This window comes from Ctenopharyngodon idella, chromosome 12 (genome assembly GCF_019924925.1).
Source record: "Ctenopharyngodon idella isolate HZGC_01 chromosome 12, HZGC01, whole genome shotgun sequence".
In the NCBI taxonomy this organism is placed as follows: Eukaryota; Metazoa; Chordata; class Actinopteri; order Cypriniformes; family Xenocyprididae; genus Ctenopharyngodon; species Ctenopharyngodon idella.
In genome coordinates this window covers 3631831-3656982 of record NC_067231.1, presented here as the reverse complement: position 1 = coordinate 3656982, position 25152 = coordinate 3631831, and the positions used below count along the sequence as shown (strand labels likewise).

General features: G+C 37.9%; 1 protein-coding gene across 1 annotated transcript in view; it reads right to left on the bottom strand.

Moving 5' to 3' along the window:
- The window catches only part of LOC127523707 (integrin alpha-X-like), a 56955-nt gene that overhangs the window by 6591 nt on the left and 25212 nt on the right, over positions 1-25152 (bottom strand). Inside the window, exons 2-17 of the mRNA XM_051914747.1 lie at positions 16839-16953; positions 7879-7982; positions 7691-7761; positions 7282-7396; positions 7041-7171; positions 6794-6939; positions 6238-6388; positions 4990-5140; positions 4771-4844; positions 3736-3853; positions 3499-3632; positions 2066-2206; positions 1748-1948; positions 677-810; positions 442-587; positions 137-285 (exon numbers count right to left, since the gene is read on the bottom strand). Coding sequence (XP_051770707.1) covers positions 137-285; positions 442-587; positions 677-810; positions 1748-1948; positions 2066-2206; positions 3499-3632; positions 3736-3853; positions 4771-4844; positions 4990-5140; positions 6238-6388; positions 6794-6939; positions 7041-7171; positions 7282-7396; positions 7691-7761; positions 7879-7982; positions 16839-16953 — 2081 coding nt within the window. The remainder of the gene's footprint in view (positions 1-136; positions 286-441; positions 588-676; positions 811-1747; positions 1949-2065; positions 2207-3498; positions 3633-3735; positions 3854-4770; positions 4845-4989; positions 5141-6237; positions 6389-6793; positions 6940-7040; positions 7172-7281; positions 7397-7690; positions 7762-7878; positions 7983-16838; positions 16954-25152) is intronic.

The window sequence follows — 25152 nt, the reverse complement described above, 5'->3', positions numbered from 1 at the left end:
AATAAAGATAATTAATGAATTTTGAATACCTGAGTTTTAAGTATAAGAAGCAGGAATTACCCTTTTAGTCCCAAATTATAGCCTAGAATCATCAGATTCACTGAAAATCTGTTTATAAATGACATTTGGTGCTTACCTCTATGAAGAAAGCATGACTTTTGCATGCTTCCTGCACCCCAATGTTCATCACATCACTGTGGAGCCGGTTTTTGGGTGGGAAGTATGCTCTATATTTCTGTCGCTTGACATCCAGCGTTATGGTGTAATTAATATTTGCAGTCAAATCTAGGAAATGTGTTAGATTATAAAAGCCCAAAAATATTAGCAATACAACAATACCAGATTTCAAGAGCACACCAGAATACTACAAACCTCAAGCAGAATATATGAACTTATGAGATGTAAGAACACAATAACTATGTAATTATATTATGAATAAACCTGTTATGCCATGTTTGTATCTGCTCATGGTGAAGCACACAGTCAGGGTGTTTTGCAATGGCTTTGTACAGTCTGTTTGGTCACCGGTTGGTATTTTGGTTGGGTTGTAAGTTACTTTGGTTTCCAAGAGCATGATGGGTCTGGACCTGAATGATCCACATATAACACATATGAATGATTATAGCTGAAACTGTGTATTTGTATATATTTTATTTCTTTATAACAGAAAACAGACCTGAGAAGCAGAACTGCTCCCTTGGACCCAACAGCAATGTCAGGAAGGTTGTCTTGAGTCTGGTCTAGAGAAGACTGACTCAATGAAATCCCAAAGAACCGCAAACCTGGTCGCACAGACGATCCAACAATCCTCTGTTTCATTCAAGAAATGAAATGCAACAAAAATGTTACCAGTGTTGGGAAAAGTTACTTTTAAAAGTAATGCATTACTCCCTAAAAAGTAACTAATTGCGTTACTTAGTTACTTTGTATGAAACGTGATATATTACATTACTTTTGCGTTACTTTTCTCACCTGGGCTAGGCTTGCTTGATTGTTTCTTAATAACAAAAAAAAAGTTCTGTTTTTGCAAATGTAAAGGCCCTTTCACACCAAAAGTGAAATGAATAAGCCTCAGGCTGAAGGAAATGCATATCTACACCTGTTCATACTAGGATAGGATACAGGAGAAGGAAGTTCAACACTCTTATTTCTAAATCTAATCTAAAGTCATTTTTGCTTATTAGTATGGTTAAACTAGATAATTGAAGGTCAGCAGCAAAGACACTGGTTAATGAAGTGAGATTAAATACAATTACAGGTTTGTGTACATTTCTGAGATTACATTTTACTGTTTTTATTGAGGAATTTGAGGAATACTGAATGTTTTGTGTGAGTCAGATGAGTAAATGCATGTTCACATTTAGTCTAGAACTACAATAACCATCATGTTCACACAGCGAACACAACACCTCTGCACTTTATTTCTCTTAACATGGGGACAGGAGAGCTGTCGGTCAATAAATGTAAAAGTAACTTGTGTTACTTATTTGAAAAAGTAACTTAGATATTTTGTTGTAAATTGAAAAAGTAATGCATTACTTTATTAGTTATTTAAAAAAGTAATCTGATTACATAACTCAAGTTACTTGTAATGCATTACCCCCAACACTGGATGTTACAATGAGTCTATGAAGTGAGAAAACAAAAGTAAAGTAATGCAAGAAACCAGGGTGAATAAATGATGAGAGAATTAATTTTTATGTGAACTATCCCTTTAAACTGCCATCAACCCACGTCTTTTTTTCACCTGTGAGTATTTTGGAATGATAACTCCATTTCTCCCATTGAAGATGTAGATGCTGCCCTGTCCATCCTCCTCTAAAGGAGCTCCAATCAGCACATCCATGAAACCATCACCATTCAGATCTGCTGGACTGGCCAGAGAAGAGCCAAACCGACCCCTCTGACCTGCCATGCCCACCAGTGTACCCGAAAAAATGAAGTTTGACTGTGAAGATATAACAGAGAGAGGAGAAACAGGGTTAAACATATGGAAAGGTATATTTATTCAATCTTTTCTGATGAAAATGTTCATTTTAAATGAATTTTAATTGAAATCACTGACCTGAGGCGTGAAGACAAACACTTTTCCCTCCCGGTCAGGCTCCATGTATGTTGGGGCCGATACCAAAAGTAGGTCTGTAATGGAGTCACGGTTCAAATCCACCACACACACCTCAGCTCCAAAATATGAGCCAATCTGAGGCTGAGAAGAGAGGAAGAGAAGCAATATACATTCATGGCCAAAAGTTTTGGCAGTGACATAAATTTTGTGCTTCGCAAAGTTTGCTGCTTCAGTTGTTGTGGTGTCGATTCACATTGTTTCTAGATTATTGTGTTAATTTAATCTTGGCTCTGTTTTTTGGCCCTGGCACAAAATGATCAGCTAATATAATTTCACTAATCATATCACCACATGGAAAAGTGTGAACAAGTACTAGTCAGGAGAAATCACTCTATCATTCTGACAGGATTATAAGAGTGATTGCTATAAAAGGAGGAAGGAAGTGCTTCCAATCATTGTGTTCTTGTCTTAGCAATGGTTACCTCCAAAGAAAGATGTGCAACCATCATGTGTGGAGAGATGCATCTGCATCTGTGAGGCCAAGACTTTGGGTCAAGAACGGCTACAAAAGAGCCAATTTTTCTCCAAGAAAAACATCAAGGACAGACTGAAATTCTGCAAAAGTAAAAGGATTGGACAGCAGAAAACTTGTGCAGAGTTATTTTCTCTGATGAATCCCCCTTCTGACTGTTTGGGACATCTGGAAAATTGATTGTCCGGAGAAGAAAAAGTGAACGCTACCATGAGTCCCGTGTCGTGCCAACAGTGAAGCATCCTGAGACCATCCATGTGTGAGGTTGCTTTTCATCCAAGGGTTGTGGCTCTCTAACAATTCTGCCCAAAAACACTGCCTAGAATAAATTATTGGAATCGAAATGTCCTGCAAGAGCAACTTCTCCCAACAACCTAGGAGCAATTTGGTGATGATCCATGCGTTTTCCAGCATGATGGAGCACCATGTCACAAGGCAAGAATGATAATGAAGTGCATAGAGAAGCTGTGGCCAATCCTCAAAAGGCGAATGGACAAGTAGAAACCAACAAATTGTGATAAACTCAAGCACTAATAAGGCAAGAATGATTGTAATCAGTCAGGATTTGACCCAGAAGCTGCTGATGGGGGCAGTCATAGAGGTTATGAAGAAGAAGGGTCAACACCGTAAATACTGACTCTTTGCATATATTGAATGTTTTTGCCAATAAAAGCCTTTAAAACATATTAAATTCTTATTGTTGTTTTCCAGTATAGCAAGTGAAAAAATGATCTGCAAATACTGAAGCAGCAAACTTTGTGAAACACAAAATTTATGTCACTGTCAATACTTTTGGCCGTGACTGTAGTTTACCATACATCTGTTTTGATCTCTCTTACTTTCATTCACTTACATTAATGTGTGAAGTCCTAATATTTTACACAAATATGAGTGTTACAACCTTAGGAGGATCCAACTGCTTTAAGTCCTTTCCATCAATTCTTGAAACAGTTACTTGTCCCTTATGCTTGTGTCTTGGTGCTCCCAGGACTGCATACTTTGCTCCCCACAGTGTTGCTATTGCCAAGGAATAACCTGTGAAGAAAATACTTGAAAATATTCTGTTTTTGTTTTTGTTTTTTTGTTTTTTTGTTTTTTACTTTTATTTTGATTTACACAGTCAAAGAAGAGATCTCACCTAAATAACTGTCATGCTCACTTCCAGCTTGAAAGTCATCTGAATTATCATTTGGTTTGTACAGCCGATATCCACCCTTCCACTGGAAAGCTCCCACTGCAGTCATTATCATATCTGTCTGAATGCAGATAATATTACAGGAATTTTGGTAACACTTTACAGTAAGGTTCGTTAACATTAGTTAACTACATCAGTTAACATGAATTAATAATGAACTGCACTTCTACAGCATGTTTTAATCTTTGTTAATGTTAATTTTAACATTTACTAATGCATTATTAAAATCAAGAGTCGTATGATTTATTAACATTAGTTAATGCACTGAACTAACATGAACAAACTATGAACAGCTGGATTTACATTAACTAACATTAACGAAGATGGTTAGTTCATGTTAGTTAATGCATTAAGTAATGTTAACAAAATAACCTTATTGTAAAGTGTTACCAGAATTTTAAATAGAAATGCTTAAAATTAATCTTTTCAGATAAGTTTAAAGGCATACAAATTCAATGGTGTGTTTTTCATTGAAGTTGAAGAGTAGTTCAACATGAGTCAAACATCATGAATATCTGTCATTGCAAATAATGACTATAAAAAAGCCTTGATAAATAAACACAAACAGCTAGATTTGGCCTGATGCAAGTGCACTTCCAGGTTGTTTTTTAAAGCACTTTCCAGAATACTTATGGTTTCAAAGCAGCTTTACAAAGAATGGCACCTTACAAGGTCTAGCAGTTAATTTGAACGGTTTAATTCAGTTAAATTGTATTAATGGTAAAATTAAGTAAACTGTTGTTCAAACAAATATAATACTAACAATAAAATTAAAATCAACTTAAAAATTGAAAATTGCTATGTTAAAGAGGAAAAAAGCATGGATAGCATGCAAAGGCATGAATTAAATTAAACAGTAGGAAAGCAATTCAACAGCTCCAAATTCATTTAAGTCTTTCATTTAAGTCATCTTTTTCATTTCTGTACAATGTCTCTTTCATTAGTTTGGTGTGAAATAAGTTAAATACATAGAATTACATTTGATGTAAATGCTGCACTAAACCCGTCCTGTGCAAACTCCATTCGAGATGAATCTCCAGAGGTCTGGGTTCCTATAACAAATAAAAGAAGCAACAACACAGTTAACTATTATTTTAAATCAACACAATGAACAAAGTAACTGTGCTCACATGACAGCTGATGAATGTAAAATGTAAACATTCTGTCTGTCATTTTTCATTCCCTCTGCAAACATACCTTCAATGGCAATAATGTTCTCTTTGAGTTTTTCACGAATGCTTTCCAGCGCGTCGAAATCAGTTACTTTGAACACATGATTATTGGAGGGTGAAGATGCAATAATTTCCAGCTCCCTTCTTGCTCTGTAACTATTAAAAGCATTGCCAACCTAAAAAAAATTCAATGGAGATAACTGTAACACTTCATAAATCTAACGATTTAATAACATTTTTGTTTTTATATAAAAAGTTTTTTAATACCCTTCTTTTATTTGATTAATGGTTTTTATTAATAAAGTAGATCGATCACAAAAAAAAGTTAATTATGTCATCTTTTACTCACCGCCATGTCGTTCCAAAATTGTATGGCTTTCTTTCTTCTATTAAAGGGTTAGTTCACCCAAAAATGAAAATCCTGTCATTATTTACTCACCCTCATGTTGTTCCAAACCCGTAAAACCTTTGTTCGTCTTCAGAACACAAATTAAGATATTTTTCATGAAATCCAAGAGTTTTTTTTATCCCCCATAGAAAGTAACATAATTACTGTCATTATAGGTCCAGAAAAGTAGTAAAGACATTGTTAAAATCCATGTGACTGCAGTGGTTCAACCTTAATGTTATGAAGCGACGAGAATACTTTTTGTGCGCAAAAACAAAACAAAAATAACGACTTTATTCAACAAATTCGTATCTCCCCTGTCATTCTCCTACATTGTTTGCATTGCAGACAGTGCAACGCTTCTGTGCTCTACATCAGAATGTCGGCTCATTATTGGCCGGCTTGCGTCGTGCTGCTCACGTGATCAGCTTTGGCCAATACTGAGTCGGTCACGTAGAACCTGGAAGTGCTAAACAGCATAGGAGCATGACAGCGGAGTAATACATGACAGAAATTTCGTTTTTGGGTGAACTAACCCTTTAAATGCAAAGGGAGATATTTTGAAGAATGTTTTTGTCCATACAATGACAAGACAACACTGGACAACATTGACTCTTATTGTAAGGACAAAACAAGACATTCTTCTAGTCAAGTTTGGAATGACATGATGGTGAGTAGATGAATAAATTAACATTTTAAGAGGAACAGTAATTTTTATGCACAATACTTTCACAATGGCTATCATATCAGACAAATCATATCAGGAGCATCTAGATCTGAATCAGTATAAATTAAAGCAGTTTTTCCTGGTTTTTGCATAACTAATATAGTTAAGTCTTTTTTTTATCTAAAAGAGGCAAAATATAAATGTAAATCAAATCTTACCCCAATAGCATATCGTATTATATTTTTAGCTTGTGCTTGTTGAACAGCTGCAGTCAAATCATTTGGATCAGTTGATTCACCATCCGTGATAACAACCAAAATTTTACTGGCTGATGGTCTTGCACCTCCGTTACTTACGAATAACTCTTTACTATTGAAAAAAAAAAGAAGTAAAAAATATTTAATCAATAATACTATTATGCAACTGTTTGGGATACATTTCTTATTAAGTTTACGTTGTTTGTCTTTGAAACCTTCTTCAAGTTATTAAGTGCTGTAAAACCTTTATTTCACACTCAAAAAAACAAAAGACTTATAGTAGTATGTGTATCCATTCATTCATGCATTTAATTTTGTGTACTTTTTGCATGTTTGCTCAGACACTTATCAGTTTTTTTTTTATTATTTGTTTTATCCATCATCTTAGTTAGGATGTGCTCCTCAGCCCTCACTAAACATCCTGTTAAATTCATCTTAACTCCAAGTCTTTTTGTCAGAAGTAATATTACTTTTAATGCCATAGATAAAATAATTGAAATATCAGCAGATGTCTCACACAAGTTGTCCTATAGCTCTTGCGGTGTAGGTCCATTCTCCCTGTTGAGATATCCGATTCACTGCATTTTTCCACCACATAGTGTTTTTGACTTGTTGAAACTTGTAATGAATGACACATTGTGTAGAAAACTGTGCAATGGCAAACTGTAAGACAGACAGATAGATTTAGTGCCTGATGCTCTGAAAACTAGGGGTAAAAAAATCATGCATAAACTAGATTATAATAAATGAATGAATTATCATACCTGTGTATCACGGTCTATAAAACTTTTGATCATTTCTATAACAAAATCCTTCATCTTATTAAAATCCACATAGTATACACTTCCAGATCCATCCAATAAAAAAGCAATATCAATTTGTGATTTTGGGCATTCTGAAGTTGGAGAAATGAATAACTGCATCATATGTTCATTTAATCATGTCATACAGCATATACAGTATGAAGAAGACTTGCTTTGATTTGGCAGAATGCCATAAATGTACCTCTCAGAGTCTTTGGCACAGATCTGCTCACAACATTATCTGGACTGATTTTAAAGCACATGCCATTGTAAGTGGTTATTTCATCACAGTTCTTAGGTATGGTTGGACCACAAACCTGAGAGAAATTAAGTATTTTCAACATGACAAACTCTAATACGAACATTAATGTAAAATTTGGAGAAGCAAAAATTCTTAATTATTTTGGACATCTTTTAGACTGACTGCAAATTGAAGGTTCAACTCTAGCAAATTATAATCTAATTAAAATGACTAAAAATAGACAAGCACCAAATCTAGCATGTTTTTGCAGTAAAATTGGTAGCATTTTTAGAATATCATAACAATTTCTCTTAGCATTAAGATTTTATATTCTCACAAAAACAGAGATTATTTAAAATATGACACTTACCACTGCTCTTGAAGACTGAGGATCAATAGACATTGAAAGTCCAAGGGACATGTTGACAGCCTCATTGGTGACTTTTGAATTTAAAAAAAATGTGGATTTTTATTTTTATTTTTTAGAAATACTAATATGGATAATGAAACTAGTATCTTATATTACATACTTGTAAGCATAATTTAAAAACTAAGTACCAGTAATGGGCAGTGGCATGCAGTTTCCTTCAGTGACAGTACAGCGATATATTTGTCCTCTCAGAGTTTGACTGAGTTGTATTAAAGGATCACTCACAAGTAGACTGAAAGAAGACAGGAGGAATATGAGAACATGTTAAAAAATTTGGTTGGTTGGGTCTGCTGTTTGAGCATGATGCAAAGACCTCTGAGCGTATTACAAAATTGTGTTTTAATTAAGGGTGTGAATTTTTCGATTGTCCACAAGGTTTTGATCCAGTGTGTTAATTCTTTTTTTGTGTGTGTTTGTGTGTTTCAATTTTGTTTTAATTTTTCTGTACAGCACTTTGGTTGCAACCTCTGTTGTTTTCAAATGTGCTTTATAAATCAATAAACTAAACTAAACTAAACTAAAATCTGATGGTACAGAAAAAAAAAAAGAAAAAGAAAAACATACATCAGAAAAATGTCAGTTCATCAATTGCCAGACACTTTCATGACTGTAATCATGATATAAAACAGTTAATTCGTATAGGAATTGAAAAAGTAGCAAAGAAGAGGTGGACATGCAGAAAAAAAAAAATGTTTACAATGAATACTGGATGCATCGGTTGAAGTATATGTTTCCTCTGGGTCTCAATGAAGACCTCTTGTAATGATACTGCTCCGAGACTCGAAGATTGAGGATCCACGCGCAGTAGTTTATTAGAAGGGTAATCCAAAAACACAGTCAAAAAACAGGCAAGAGGTCCAAACCCAAGAAAGCAGTCCAAAACAGATACCAAGTCAGGATAACAGAGAAACAGAGACAGATCCAGAACACAGGCAACAGGGTCAAAACCAACAAACAGATAAACACAAGAATGCTCAGAAATGCAGTTGACACTTACAAAACCACACAGAGAATGATAGAGTGAACCAGGCTTATATAGGGTGAGGTAATGAGCTAATGAAACAGCAGTAAACAATCATGGAAGATAAGACTAGGCAATGAACTATGGGAAATGAAGTCCTTGATGGTGTGGCAAAAGTCCAGGGTGGAGTGCCCTCTGGTGGCAATTACGGGCACTCTCACAGGTGATCGTGACATAGCCCCCCCTCCTAAGGAGCGGCTTCCAGGTGCTCCCATTATGGCTAGAAAAGTCCAGGAGGGAGGTGAAGCGGAGGCGGACTAGGGGACGGGATGGAGGGCCAGGTCCATAAAGTGGAAGAGGGCATGAAGACTGAGGCAGAGCAGACAGCCAGGGTGGAGCAGGCCGGGCAGACGACCAGGGTGGTGCAGGCTGAGCAGGCGACATCGAGACACCTCTCCTGTTTCCTTTAACCTTACTTTTTATAAATCATGATCTGATCTGTCATTTGTATACTTTATTTATTTCAAATTATGTTGTCCTGATATTGTATCTTACTCTAATCATTGTCTGGAGATTTGTGTAGGAGTTAGATTAAATGATTTACTGAAGAAGGTAAATATCCGAAATGTCTGTTATGTAGGCTATGTCGCATTGCTTAAAAGGAGTGCAGATCATTTTGTTCTTTTGAAATAAATCTCCAGCTTTTTACGGATCTACACACCCTGAGTCGGTGGAACACTGTGGTTTTTTTCTCTTTTTTTCTCATTAATTGTCATTAGCTGCCATTATCATTTTTTCATTTTTCGGAATATTATACAAGTTTCCCGAATATTATCCAGTATTATCAATGTGGTTGAAGGCGAGTGATACGCAGTGTCTTCCACAGATTACGGTGAACATTGTCAAAGGAATTGTGGGGTTGGCATCTGTCACACCCTCTAATAAGAAGGAGAAGGGCTTTAAATTGAATGTTTCAATATTGACGACTTTGAGGGTAAGTATTCTCAAACTAACAAGCTAGCTAGCTTTGTGTAACATAGTCCACTGTAGGCAAGTTTGCAGAACCCAGGTGCAATTTATTGAAACAAAGTGACATAAAATATAATCCAAAACAGGTTTGACATAGACTTGACACAAGACTTAAGGCGGGTGCACACTGTGCGATTTTGGCCATGATTTGGTCGTCCGAGAATCCTAAAAGATTCCTATAATCCTAGGCAAAAATCTGTAGTTTTTGATCGCTAGTTTGACATGTTCACCGACAGCTGATTAATGACAGTTGCGATCAAATTTTACCTCAGACGAAATTCTGGCAGTGTCAGAAGATTTGCCGTACAGTCCTGCAGTGCGACTTCTCCTACGACAAACGTCAAATTGTCTTCGTTTTTCAAGATAAGCCGTGATCAAAATAACGCTAGAGATGTCTTTGTTAGCCACCATTTCAGTCCCGTGTGTAATGCAGCTCACTGTCATCGAATGTGTTTGGGTTGACGATGTAAAACTCCGGACAAGTTTTCAGGCGTGCGTCTGTTTTTAACGCGTCTTGACTGTCATACAGTCTGACAGGACAGCTGAGATCCCACAGTGTGACATGAGGATCATGTTCGTACAGTCTGACAAGCAACAATTGTAAAGGACTATTATAAATTGCACAGTGTGCACCGCCTTTAACATGAACATGAATACACTCACCAAACAATGGGTTACACGAACAGAGTTAGACAAAGAAACAATGAAATATGAGGGCTATTTATACACAAAACTAATGAGCAAACAAGGGACACCTGTGCACCATCAAACAATGAACCAATGAGAACAGAGCAGAGTAATATATGACGAGACAAACCAATGAGAACATGACACATACGGTACTTTGATGTCACACACCGATCAGTCTGCGCAGTGCAGATGCATCTCGAACAAGTCTCTTGGAAGCACAAGACATGATCACATGAGGGCAAGGAAGTCACATGACAGGAACATGAAACATGGCTAAGGCAACTGTAAGACTTGATTTTCCTGCTAAGACAAAAACTGAGATCAAGCACCCTGCAATAAAGCAATAAAACTCATCTGGAGAGAAGATCTCAAAGAAAGAGCATAGGACAACGCCTTGCCCTCACACATCTACAGGATGCAATAGCCCTCCCCCCAACACACACACACACACACACCCTCCTTCCTTTCCCCCTGACTCAAGTCACTGAAAGTTCTCCAAGAAGTATAATGTATCTGGTGTATCTATTGTTTAGTCCTTTCATGTTTGGTATCATTTTAAATGTCTCAGTGCGATTGGTAAAATGGTCTCAATTTCACAGCAGTCACTGGTATTATGAAGAAGATTAAAAACTAAGGAGAATTCTGTCCTCCTTTTGGGTGGTGTCACTTGTGAAAACCCACTCCTCTCCCCCCAAAACAGGTGTTGGTGTAATAAAAATTTACAATCCTTTTGTTCTGGTCTTGGTATATAAGGTAAAGTGCAAAGCAGTCAGGGGGGATTTTCTGTAGCCAGAAGCCCCCACACAGTGGTGGACAAGTGTCTTCAAACACTAATCCACCACTGTGTGCATGTGCATTTCAGTTGATGTTATGCATTTATTATTTCTGAATTGGCTTCTAATTGTCCAACTATGAAATTGACATGATACATTTTTACTTGACAAATAAAATGTTATATTTGATTTACTCTGGATTCTTCTGAAATCATTATGACCAGTAGATTATGGAGTCCGTCATTTCCGTAAATCTGCGTCAGGACAGGCCAAGCCAGAGAGCCCCATGAAAGGAGCATATTGGCACATCATGGGACTTTTTGAGTTTGTCTGTTATTGAATTAGCAAGTTGCAGTATCGTGACTAAGAAAACTGTATTTTTGTATGAACAAGCATGTGGCGGTTCGACTCAAATGCATTAGTTAACTCTGCATCCTCTGACTAGATCATAAACTGGCGAATTTATGTCCGTGAGAACGCAGTCGGCCGATGTGAATTTCTCTAAGCGATGATGAGACCGTAATGAACGAATAATTGAAATTATGAGATACCCAGAATAATCAAAAATCAAAATTAATACATAACAAATGATTAATTTCCAATTGGGAACGAAACCTAAGAGTAATAATCATTTAAAATTGGAGTCAGATTAAACGAGTGAAATTAAGTGAACTTCACAGATGCGCTGAAAAGGCATACACGCGTTAACCTTCGCCCAGGCCGTCGGATTCCGTTTTTGGGCCGATGCGGGGTTCCTTACACAAACTACAAAATAAAAGTCATGAAAACAAACAAAACCCAAACCCAACGTTATACTTTGTTGGTGATAGTTCATTTTCTTATACTTTCAGTTTTCTATCTATTAAACCTTTTTTTCGATCTTCTGGTTCACTAATGTTATTATGCTAATACAATATGTATGATTCTTTAGGACTGTGAATGTCACTAATTTTGTGCATTTTTTTTTTTTTTTTTTTTTCAGTTTCTGATAAGGATGACAGGAGAGATCATCTTGGGGGTGAATTGTTTCAGATCTATGAGGAAGTCAGAGAAGCCACATAGCTAGAGAGTAGGCAGACAAAACTAGAACTGAAGGATGGATTTATTGTTCATATTTTAAAATGAAGTTTCTATGAATTTCTACATTTATAGAAATGTAGGCATGACGAATCTATTCAGTGGAAAAGTTTAGCACTTTTAGATTTCTTGTCTTGTTTATGCATATATCCTATCATTTGGGGTTATTCATTTATTATTTTGTCATCAGTTAATCTTTACAGATTGCGTTAAGCGACTTCAACCCTGTCACATTGTCCCAGTGTAGCTGTTGCTGTGTTGCTGCTGCAACCACATGTTTAACCACATTGTTGCACAACTTTACCAGATGGCAGTCTTCTCTGAGCTCGGCATCAGTTCAGTTCCTCCAGTTCACAGCAGTACTGAAACTGAGCAGAGCTGCCACAAACCCAGAACAACGGTAAATTTAAGTGAATTTTTACAAGGTTTTTAAGAATGAGATAAATGATTAATGGTTACTCCAGTGTTTTTCAATCATGTTCCTTGAGACACATAAACTGTACATGTTTTAAATTTAACTTATAAGCTTGTTACTAGACCAAAACCTAAAATGGGTGTGTTAGATAAGTGAGCTGTCCAAGAAATGTACTGTTGGTATGCCTCTAGGAAAAGTGTTGGCTAACACTGGCTCATCCTAATATGCCCACTTGGTATTCTTAGGGAGTCCAGCAAAGTCCTGTCAGTGGCTGCTAATGGCTTAAGGTGCACACTGTAATCAATTACAAATTTAATGTAGTATAATAATAATAATATGCGATTTTTTTTTTTTTTTTTTTTTTAGATTTGTCTTGTTTATGCATATATCCTATCATTTGGGGTTATTCATTTATTATTTTGTCATCAGTTAATCTTTACAGATTGTGTTAAGGGACTTCAATCCTGTCACATTCTCCCAGTGAAGCTGTTGCTGTGTTGCTGCTGCAACCACATGTGTAACCACATTGTTGCATTATTTTACCAGATGGCAGTCTTCTCTGAGCTCGGCATCAGTTCAGTTCCTCCAGTTCACAGCAGTACTGAAACTGAGCAGAGCTGCCACAAACCCAGAGCAATGTTAAATTTAAGTGAATTTTTACAAGGTTTTTAAGAATGACATAAATGATCAATGGTTACTCCAGTGTTTTTCAATCATGTTCCTTGAGACACATAAACTGTACATGTTTTAAATTTAACTTCCTAATACGCCCACTTGGTATTCTTAGGGAGTCCAGCAAAGTCCTGTCAGTGGCTGCTGATGGCTTAAGGTGCACACTGCAATCAATTGCAAATTTAATGTAGTATAATAATAATAATATGCGATTTTTCACCATTTGGACAAAGAGATAGTTCACCATTTTTTATTTATTTATTCATTTATTTTTTGTCATTTACTGTAGAGGTCTGCAACCCGACCCGAAGAACTCGCGGGTTTCGGGTCGGGTTCAGGTTAAGGTTTCATGAATAGCTTCGGGTTCGAAAAAACTGAGCTGTTAAATAAGTCTTGCGTGCCATCTTCTGCGTTGTGCTCGAAAGAGCGGGTGAGATTGGGAGCACATTTATAATTCACATTTATATATTGTAGCAAGTCTAAAGAGTGTTTTATGTTCTGTTCGGATAAATCTAAGTGCATGTGTTCTTTCCTGTGTTATGGTTCAGCTTGTGTGGGGCTTTAAGGGGTGGGAGGTTCTCCTGAAAGAATAGCCTGCGTGGTGTTGTGTGGGCGGGGTTCTGGGGAAGAGGTTCCAGAAGTTTGTTCGCTGTCTGTGAGGCAGGAGCATCGACAGGTGCCAAACAGGTGCTCATCTTAATAAAAGAAGATTAAGCTGTTAAGTGAGTCTCATCATTTCCTCCGTTCGTTACAATATTAACTGTTTTGCGCATGTGATCCTGCTCTCATGCACACTTTCATTCACAACGCGGCACACAACACTCAAACCTCTGACTATGAGTACGCGATAAGGCAAACAATTACTGAGGGAAAACTTATTACAGTGCCAAATGATGCAGGGAAAGCAGCACAATGAATTCTACTGAATAACAGGTGAGCCAGGGAATAGCACAATTATAGACAAGCCACTAAAATTACTACACAATAATGTGTGTGTGAAGTGAACGATGAGAGCAGCAACAAATCAAATAGCCGCGCTGCCGTCTATGTCTCAGAAATCAGAGCTTTGTCAAGAGTAGGTCTACTGTAAAATACTACATCATTTGATATGTGTATTTAAATGTTTTAAACATTGCATGACATCATAGACGAATAAGTGTAAACTCTATGAATGAAATAAGCCAAGCGCGTTCGTAAATCAAATAGCCGTGTTTCTCTTGCGTCTCTCAGAAATCGGCTTTGTCAAGAGCAGGCTACTATCAAAAACACTGCATCATACACATTTTGTATTATTTTATTTGATATGTGTATTTAAATGTTTAAAACATCGTACGATATGATAGGCTACATGACCGAGTGCAAACTATGAATGAAATGAAGTATGACAGCATGTCAAATGGCCTCCGTGCGTCTTTTCTACTACTTAGCCTGATGTTTCTGTCTATTTAAACATTGTATGATATGATCTTGTCATTCAACCAATAAATAGCTCAGCGGTTACGTGCAGTGTAAGTCTTACAAAGCTGTCTTGGCTTATGATAGCAAGAATGGTACATCTCTATAGCAACGGATTTCGGGTTCGGGTTAAACTATAACAGTACCGTTCGGGGTGGGGTGGGTCGGGTCAAACGATCTCGGGTACGGGCCGGGTTCGGGCCTCAGTTTAAAGCCCGTGCAGACCTCTAATTTACTGACCCTGATGTTGTTCCAAACCTGTATGACTGACTTTCTTCTGTGGAACACAAAAGGAGATGTTAAGCAGAATGACAGGCTTAGTAACCAGTCACTTTCATTATTTTTTTTATTTTTTTCCATACAATAAAGATAATAGTGACTGTGTTTGTCTTACATCTTCTTTTGTGTTCCACAGCAGATGGAATATTGGTCTAGAATGGCATGAGGGTGAGTGAATGATGACATTAATGTTTGAATGAACTTTCTTTAAATGGCAATGAGAAATTGTTTTAAAAGTGCAGTGTGTAAATTTTCTCGTCGTCTGAGACAGCAGAGAGTAGCCAGTCAAGCAAACGCGCTCTGTAGAGCAGTTTGTCCATTTAGGGCTACTGTAGAAACATGCCGGCACAAAATGGTGACGTAACATGTAAGGGGACCTGTGGTGTATGAGATGGAAATGGCTCATTCTAAGGTAATGTCGTGCTACTGCTTTTGGTCGATGCAATGGGAAACGCGGGTGAAATGAGCCACAACAAGGGGATTCGTTCACAGAGTTTACTGAACTTCTGCACAGATGTAAGTCACAGTTCACAGCGCACTCACCAACAGTATCGTTCATGAACACACACTTTATATGAAATTGATGCTGCTGCTTGGTGCTCTTGCTCCGGCACAGGACGGCAGTTTTCCGACGTGCGATGAGCATGCGAGCGACCCCAAAAACTAACTAAAGAAAAACTTAACTTTACGCTCTATACAAAAGAGTGCGTAACTGAACAACCAATAAGAGACTAGATCACAGAAAGGGTAACTAAAATACTTAAAGGGGCCATGTTCTCTTTTCTACAGTAACAAAAACATAATAGTTAATTATATAAGCTCTTTTTACACCACAAACATAGTTATGTATATTATATTGCATTTCTGTCAATAGATCCTCCTAAAATTTTCACATTGCACCTTTAAGGTAAAAATGGGCAACTTTTTTGATACTGCTTTATATTTCAAGAGAACCCATGGATGCTGGAACCATTACATGTGGGTGGGACAAGGCCATGTTACACTGTGAATATAGTCATTGTGCCTAACCAAAAGCTTTAGTTTGTTTGGTTTCCTCTTAAGTGTAATTGTTTTTCATTATGAATATATTAATATGCGAAATGCTGTCATGTGCATTTGAGTTATTTTTTTGCAGTGCTTTTCTCGTAGATGCATGTTTGAATGTGAGCAATGTGTGAAAGCAGAAAGCTCATATGAGACAGAATTAGACCAAGAGGGCATTTAAAGGAAGTTCACACTTGTTGAAGTTTGCTATTGCCTTAAAAGGACATTTTGCATCGTCATCCATATCATACTGGTCACAATATTACATACTCTATAACATTAGAAAGATTGTGAATGTTTTAACCTTATGAGGCTGTCTAATATTAGTGTAAATCTGTAAGTTCAGTGTTTGTCAACATGGGGTGCTGCATTCAAAGAGACAATTCGACAATGATGATTCAGAAATCACACAAACTAAACATTTTGATAACTAGTATAATTCTTCAATATGGACAATGGAGCACAAAATCTATAATCTGGGTTTTTCTATGTCAATGTAGTAGCATCTATTTCTTACTTACACCTAAATGTCACTTTAAAACAAAACAAACTATGGTGGTTGACTGACTGTTAGTCAGACGGTTTCTTTCATGTCTCGTTGGACAGTTGATGGCAGTGTGGTGAGTACTGTGCTTTCCAAACAATGCAGGTTTGTTTTTCTCCCCCCATTATCAGTGGTTATGTTGCTCTCACCTTGTGTCTTTCTGTATCACCTTATAGCCAAAGGCAACATTTTGACTCTGTGAAGACGCAGTGAAAGTTTTCCAGGCAACAGGCTCGATGTTAAAAGCCATCACCGACTGAGATACTAAAGTGTTCAGAAGTGATAAAAAAAAGACTGAATTAGTAACTACAAACTGTAATTTGACAATTGAAATATAAAATTGATATTTCCATTCCTGTTTGCTGATTGGTCAATACAACATTGCAGTCATGCTAAAATACATTCTATAGTAACAGATGCCAGTTCAGCAGCTGCTGGAGATTTCACTGTGTGTAGCACCAATAAAGGCAATTATGTAATAAGATAACAGAAAAATGTTTTGTAACCATTAAGAAAAAAGAAAAAAAAGAAAGAAAGAAAAGGAAAAAGAAAACACTCAAAACTCTTTTTAGGCATAAAACATCCATTTAGGCATAAAAAAAAACTTTAATTTGTTTGGTTTCCTCTTAAATGTAATGGTTTTGCATTAGGAACATGAAAAGCTGTCAGGTGCATTTGAGTTGAGTTTGACTTGAGTTCAAGTTTTTGCAGTGCTATTCTTGTAGATGCATGTTTGAATGCGTGCAACATATGTGTGAACATGAGTCAGAATTAGATGAGAGGGCATTTAAAAAAAAGTTCACCCTTATTGTTTGTTTGGTAACACTTTAGTATAGGGAACACATATTCACTATTAACTATGACTTTTCCCTCAATAAACTCCTAATTTACTGCTTATTAATAATTAGTAAGTTTGTTGTTAAGTTTAGGTATTGGGTAGGATAAAGAATGTAGAATAAGGTCATGCAGAATAAGGCATTAATATGTGCTTAATAAGTATTAATAAACAGCCAATATTCTAGTAATATGCATGCTAATAAGCAACTAGTTAATAGACCCTAAAATAAAGTGTTACCGTTTGTTTTTGCCTAAAAAGGACATTTTTCATCTTCATATCTATCATTTGTCTGTTCACAATATAACATATGCTACAACATTTTGATTGTCAAGGTTTTTAACTCAAGAGGCTGTCTAAAATTCGATGTGTCTAATGTCTTATGATCAACAGTGTTTCTGAATGTTGAGTAACTGTAAATCTACAGAAAAACAAAACTGTAAAAGCTTTAAACATAATTCTTTTGACAGTTTTCTTTTTAAATCACTCATCTATCTATTCATGTACAACATGATTACTGCAATGCATTTTTCACAGCTTTAGTTTTTAACAAATATAAAGAGTATAAAGAGAATGTAAAGCAACTTTTACCTGGCTAGATCATGTAACTAGTTAAATTTAAAGTATCTTATTGCCACTCGCAGCTTACAATTGTACAAGAAGAGAAAAAATCTTATCACAAAAAAATATCTTACCACAAAAGATGTACAATCTGATACAGAAGTTGTGGTCCATTGTAACCGGTCAAATGTAGATATGGAGGACGCATGAGGTGAGACAGTCAAGGCAATAAATGAAAGAGAAGAGTCCTAGAGGTGGTTCAGATGTAAAAAGGGGTGGAAGCATCTTACTAGAGAGGAAAAACAATTTGAAAAAGAGGAAATGAGTGCATATTCAAGAAAGATGAAGTGTAAGAGAATAAATGCTCAAGATAAACTTAATAAAAAGTTGTTAAATACACAGAATACATATTTATTTATTGAATTAAATAAAAAAAAAATCACCCACATTGTTGTTTATGAACTCATTAAATAGTCAATAAACAGATGTCAATAGAGCTCTCCAAGAAAAGTATTTAGAAGATTTAGATTTTTAACCTCTGTTTGTAAGTAATAAGCACAAAGGACTGCCATGTGTATAATATGCAAATAAATGAAGAATTTTTAACTGAAGCTGATGATGGGTGTCTGTAGAAAGTCTGTTTAACCTAGGCTTTTTCCAGCACACAGCCAATGTAATCAGCATATATACACGATTATAGTTGGAAAGATGCAAGCTTTCTTTCTAAATGCCCAAAATACAGTGCCAGTTTAATAAACTTTTGTAAGCCAGTTTATTCACAACAAAAGCATCTAAAACTGCAATATTTAACATAAAAACTGCAATGTATCCAATGTGTAAATAATAAAATTTACACAAATAATCCAGTCACAATCTGCATATTTTAGACACATGAGCCATTACCTAAACCTGCAGCTATTTGCTGCCATGCTGTATTTTCTGCCCCTTATTTGCATAAATTTGAGAATGGAGGGCCCTGTTCCAAATGGTACACATTATGCACACTTGTGGCCTTGTGGACTAACAATGGCAGCCGAATGTGTGTCCATTAAGTCCACAAGACCGTAGGGTGTCTTGTTTGTAGGTTTCAGAAGGGTGCTCGCAAGCGCCCCCTCTGAGGCCAATATACACCCTCGAGGTGCACTTTTGCCGAGCCTGCACTGAGGCGAGCTCGACAGCAGACTTCTACCCAACAGTCAAAGTGCCATTACGTCACAAAAGTCTGAATTCAGAAGAAAAAATTGCAGGTCTTAGGGTTCCATTTGGGACAGAGCCTTAATTTTTTTATGCTCTTCCCTCGCTAACTTCCCTCCCTCTTCTGGACTGCGATGCATGTCATTGCTTATGTTGGACGAGTGCCCATTACCAGCGGAAGCTGAACAATGGGTTTAACAAAACACTCTAAGCCAGGAATACCAAATATCAACCATGCCAGTCGCGGACTGACCATCTGGAGCACCAGGAGTTTTCCCGGTAGGCCGCTATACAATGTGGGATTACCAGCAGAAGCTGAACAATGGGTTTAACAAAACACCCTAAACCAGGAATACAAAACATGAGAGAATGAACTTTTAGTTTCACTTTTGCCTCAGAGAATTGTTTGTTTGGCATAACACACTGTGAATCTACAAAGGGGCAGTTGTGGCCTAATGGTTAGAGAGTTGGACTTGTAATCCAAAGGTCGTGGGTTTGAGTCTCAAGTATCAGCAGGATATGTAGGTGGGGGGAGTGAATGAACAGTGCTCTCTTCCACTCTCATTACCCACAACTGAGGTGCCCTTGAGCAAGGCACTTAAAGGGTTAGTTCACCCAAAAATGAAAATTATGTCATTTATTACTCACCCTCATGTCATTCTACACCCGTAAGACCTTCGTTCATCTTCGGAACACAAATTAAGATATTTTTGATGAAATCTGATGGCTCAGTGAGGCCTGCATTGCCAGCAACATAATTAACACTTTCAGATGCCCAGCAAGATACTAAAGACATATTTAAAACAGTTCATGTGAGTACAGTGGCTCAACCTTAATATTATAAAGTGCCAAAAAAACAAAATAACGACTTTTCAACAATATCTAGTGATGGCTGAAAAACTGATTTCAAAAATTTTATAAGGGTGATATTTTTCTGAGGCCTAAGCTCCCCTGAGCTCCGTTTGGATATCTAATGCAAGTTTAGGCTCTCTGTGAGCCTCCTTGCAGGATATACTGAGTTTTTGGGCATTGTTAGGTCTCCTCTCGATTTAGAGAGTTGTCATTTGAGGCCTCCACTCCTAGAGCTTTTGCTAAGTTGCTAGGCTCTCTCTGAGCCTCCTTGGCTACTGTGGGTGTTGTCTGGCCTCCTCTCATTTTAGAGTTATTTTATGGAGGCCTCCGCTATCTGAGCTCCACCAGGTGTAGGCTCTCTATGAGCCTCCTCGTTGGATATCTTGTGTGTGGAATGTTGTTAAGGCCTCCTCTCTATATGAGAGTCGTTATGCTGAGGCCTCTGCTCCTAGAGCTCGGTTATTATTAGCTAAATTGTCAGGCTGTCTGTGAGCCTCCTTGGCTAATATGAGCGTTGTCAGGCTTCCTCTCATTTAGAGAGTTACCTTTTTTATTTTTGAGGCCTCCGCTCTCTAAAGCTCTGCCTGGATATCAGTTGCGGGTTGCAGGCTCTCTGCGAGCCTCCTCGCAGGTTTTCCTGAGTGTGGATCGTTGTTAGGCCTCCTCTCGATAGGAGAGTCGTTATGCTGAGGCCTCCGCTCTCAGAGCTCGGTTATATTTTGGCTAAGTCGTCAGGCTCTCTGTGAGCCTCCTTGGCTAATATGAGCGTCGCCAGGCCTCCTCTCGTTTTACAGTGTTGTTTTATCTGGGCCTTCGCTATCTAGAGCTCCGCCAGGTTAGCATTCACGGGTCACAGGCTCTCTGTGAGCCTCCTCGTGGGATATCCTGATTGTGGAACGTTGTTAAGGCCTCCTCTCATTTAGAGAGTCGTTATAATGAGGCCTCCGCTCCTAGAGCTCGGCTTTTATTGAAGTCTTTATTTGCTAAGTTGCCAGGCTCTCTCTGAGCCTCCTTGGCCAATATGAGCGTCGTCAGGCCTTCTCTCTTTTTTAGTCACCTTTGAGGCCTCCGCTCTCTAGAACCCCGTCTGGATATCAGATGCGGGTCGCAGGCTCTCTTTGAGCATCCTCGCAAGCCTTTCCTGAGTGTGAAATGTTGTTAGGCCTCTTCTTGATAGGAGAGTCGTTATGCTGGGGCCTCAGCTCCTAGAGCTCGGTTTTATTAGCTAAGTCGTCAGGCTCTCTGTGAGCCTCCTTGGTTAATTTGAGCGTTCCCAGGCCTCCTCTCATTTTTAGAGTTGTTTTATCTAGGCCTCTGCTCTCTAGAGCTCTGCCAGGTTAGCATTTACTGGTCGCTGGCTCTCTGTGAGCCTCCTCATGGGATATCCTGACTATGGAATGTTGTTTAGGCCTCCTCTCAGTTAGAGAGTCGTTATGATGAGGCCTCTGCTCCTTGAGCTTGGCTTTATTGATTTCTTTAGTTGTTAGGCTCCCTTGAGCCTCATTGGCTATTATGAGCGTTGTCAGGCCTCCCCTTATCTTGAGAACCTTTTTTAAGGCCTCTGCTCTCTAGAGCTCAGTCTGGATATCAGTCACGGGTCTCAGGCTCTCCTTTGAGCCTCCTCGCAAGCTTTTCCTGAGTGTGGAACGTTGTTAGGCCACCTCTTGATAGGAGAGTCGTTATGTTAAGGCCTCTGCTCCTAGAGCTCGACTACCTTTTCGCTAAGTCGTCAGGCTCTCTGTGAGCCTCCTTGGCTATAATGAGCGTCGTCAGGTCTCCTCTCTTTTGAGTTCTCTTTCTTGAGGCCTCCGATCTATAGAGCTCTGCTGGATATGAGTTACGGGTTGCAGGCACTCTTTCAGCTCCTCATCAAATATCCTAAAGTGTTGGTCGTTGTCAGTCCTCCTCTCAATATGAGAGTCGTTATGCTGAGGCCTCCGCTCCTAGAGCTCGGCTAGGCGGTAGGAAATACTGTGCTAGGTAGTTAGGCTCTCTTTGAGCTTCTGTAACCCAGACTAATTAAGGGTTAAATATATATATTAATATAAATGTATGAGGTTCAGAAAAGTAAATAATTGAAGATTGGCGATATTAATAAATACTTAAAATAAAATAAATTGTGTGACAAAAATAATTTGTAATATTTAAACAAGTTATAGTTTCATCCAATCAGAGTTCTTTTGATATGGACTGCCCACTTGCTGATGCGGCAGATTGCGCAAGACCTAAGAAGGAAGAAGACGGGAAAGAAATTCGCTAGATTTAGCTATCAAGAAAGTAGAAATAACGGAGTAAAACTTTGAAAATAGTGTTTAAAACTCAAGTCAGTTGAAAGAGGAGAATATTGAGTGGATTCAGTTGTTATTTTACTCCTGTGACTATCGATGGGTGAATTACATCATTGTATTACTGGGAAGTGATTATCTGGATGTGGTGAGTTCAATTTATGCAAGTATGCTGAGTTTAATGTTTAAATAAGAAAACAACACTTATTTTGTAAGGAAAGAAGTTGTTTATTTTGTTTATTATGGTCATATGTGTGATTTATGTTGTATCTTTGGATAATCAGTTGTTCTCATGCAGTGTCGTTCTTTTTCACGTGCACGCTTCACGTGCATGTCGGGGTAATACACACGTGCCTGAAAAGAGATGTATGTTTATTAGCAATGTAATATTGTAAAACATTGAAATCATTACTTTATATGTTAATTTATTGGTATGTGGAGATACTTACCTGATGTGATGCTATTGTTGACTAAATGCAGTCATGCATTTCTGACCTTTTAAACAGGTCAGGTTTTTTTCCTGAGGGGAGATTGATTTTCTTTGATGGCGAGCCAACCTATTCGGACACTGGAAAAGAAAGAAGAAAATTCATCCTATAGGACCAGGAGAGTATCGTGATTTCATTTTTTTTTTTTCCCCTGCTCAAGGTAAAACTATTCCTGCATAGAGACTGTGTTTTCTCCATACGGGACTGAAACTGTCTGAGATAACTAGAAGAAGGAACTGATATCAGTTATTGAACATTTGGAAATTGAACTGGTCGGCGACGTGTGCGTGATATCACAAAAATGTTGTTGAATCTGGACAAATTGTTGTCATTCTATTGTTTTCTATTGTATTCATACTATTCTAGTGTGAAACTGACAGTGATTTGCTCTTAAGTGATTTGTTCTTTTATTTCTTTTCATCGAATTGACGTAACTCACTTTGAATTGCTTTTTATTTATTTTATTGTTTACTTTCAAAAAGGGGAAAGGCCGGCATTTAAGGGAACATTTATAAAAAATCTACGTACTCACCTTAATTGTGGTCTCCTGTCGTTCCTTCAGCAATTACCCTCTACCTCCGTAGTCGATCATACGAATCTTCTGATTTTCCTAATTGGTCCATAAAAGTGAAGAACTAAATTATAAGTAATATAACCCGTTACACTTCCCTGGACCGTTAGAGTCTGTTAGGCCTCCTCTCAATCCAGGAGATGTGATTTAGGCCTCCACTCTGCGAAGCTTCGTGGACCAGCTCAAAGCATTTTCTTTTGAAACTGGCCTGAGTATGAACATAGTTAGGCTTCCTCTTAGAGATCCTTTTTTGAGGCCTCCGTTCTTGAGAAGCTCTGACCTGTGATTGTCACTAGTGCGCCCTAGGGATGAAGACTCTTTGAGTCTTTGACTTAGCACAGCCATTAAGGCACTCATCCCTTCAGCATGGCAGCATGGGTATTCCGTTCCCCATAGTGACCCCTAGGGGATTCAGCACAAGTTCCCTTTTGAAAGGGAACGTCTCAGGTTACGCATGTAACCATGGTTCCCTGAGAATAGGGAACAAGACGCTGCGTCCCTTTGCCATGCTTCAGGCATTCCTGCTCTGGTCTCCTTCAGACAAGAAGTGGATGACATTATTCGCAGGTCGCACCTGTGTGACGTCATAGGCTGCCGCCGGCCAATGTCAAGTTCATTGTCGTGTTTATACTCATGTTTCAGACACCTGGCATAGCAAAGGCATTCCCCATAGCAACCCCTATATAGGGGACGCAGCGTCTCGTTCACTATTCTCAGGAAACCATGGTTACATGCGTTTGGTCGATCGGATCACAAGTAGATGAGGGAGACACGTACCCATTTACACCTGGTGAATTAATGATGACTTAAATTGCAGAGGGAGAATAATGAGTTACAGCAATTGTTTCAGTTGCTAACCAGATCTCTAAAGAAGTGTGGAGCGTAGGAGGCCATCCAGAGTTATGGAAACTTGCAGTAGTGTGGGATCAGAGTCTGAATCTGAATCATCCCAACAACAACAAAGAATACAGCAGCCTGTTTAAAATAACTAAAAAAGGCCAAAGTTAGCACACTCTCAAATACCCTAAGCCATAAATATCACAGTGATCTGCAGATGACACACTAGGATGAAACTGGTTACATTGTCAGATCGTAATATTTGCAGTACGTTGCATGACTAGGCACTTCTGCCACTTTTTACTAATGTTGATATCCTGTTGTAATTCTTCTGAAGAAGGATGCAGCACAACACTACCTAGAGCAGCACAAAGTTTTCTGAGCTCCCCTTATCTACATGGCAACAGGAGCCATTTACACCCATAGGATGCATTTTTGCATGTTCTTCACATCTTGAACAACATTTTAACTTTTTTTTTCCCCCAGTACATGGAGTCGGCCAACTGGAACTTTTTTTTTCCAGTACATATTTTCAAAGTTGTAAGTGATTTATTTATTATGTCACCAAGTAAACTGTAACAATAGTTTAATAATTCACTTCTATATTCACTTTTATATTGTTCATGGTGTTGATTTAGGTTTAGGCTATAAAATATAAGGAAATATGGGACTTTGCATTGAGTGTTTATCTATTCCAAGTTTTCAGCACATTCTAATGTCTTTCTACATTGATTTATAAAAAATAAATAAATAAACCGGCAAAAGGTTTTAGGTATCTGTTGGGTTTGCTGCAATTGAATCTGACACCTCAGCCTCACAAACACCCCAAATCACAGAATT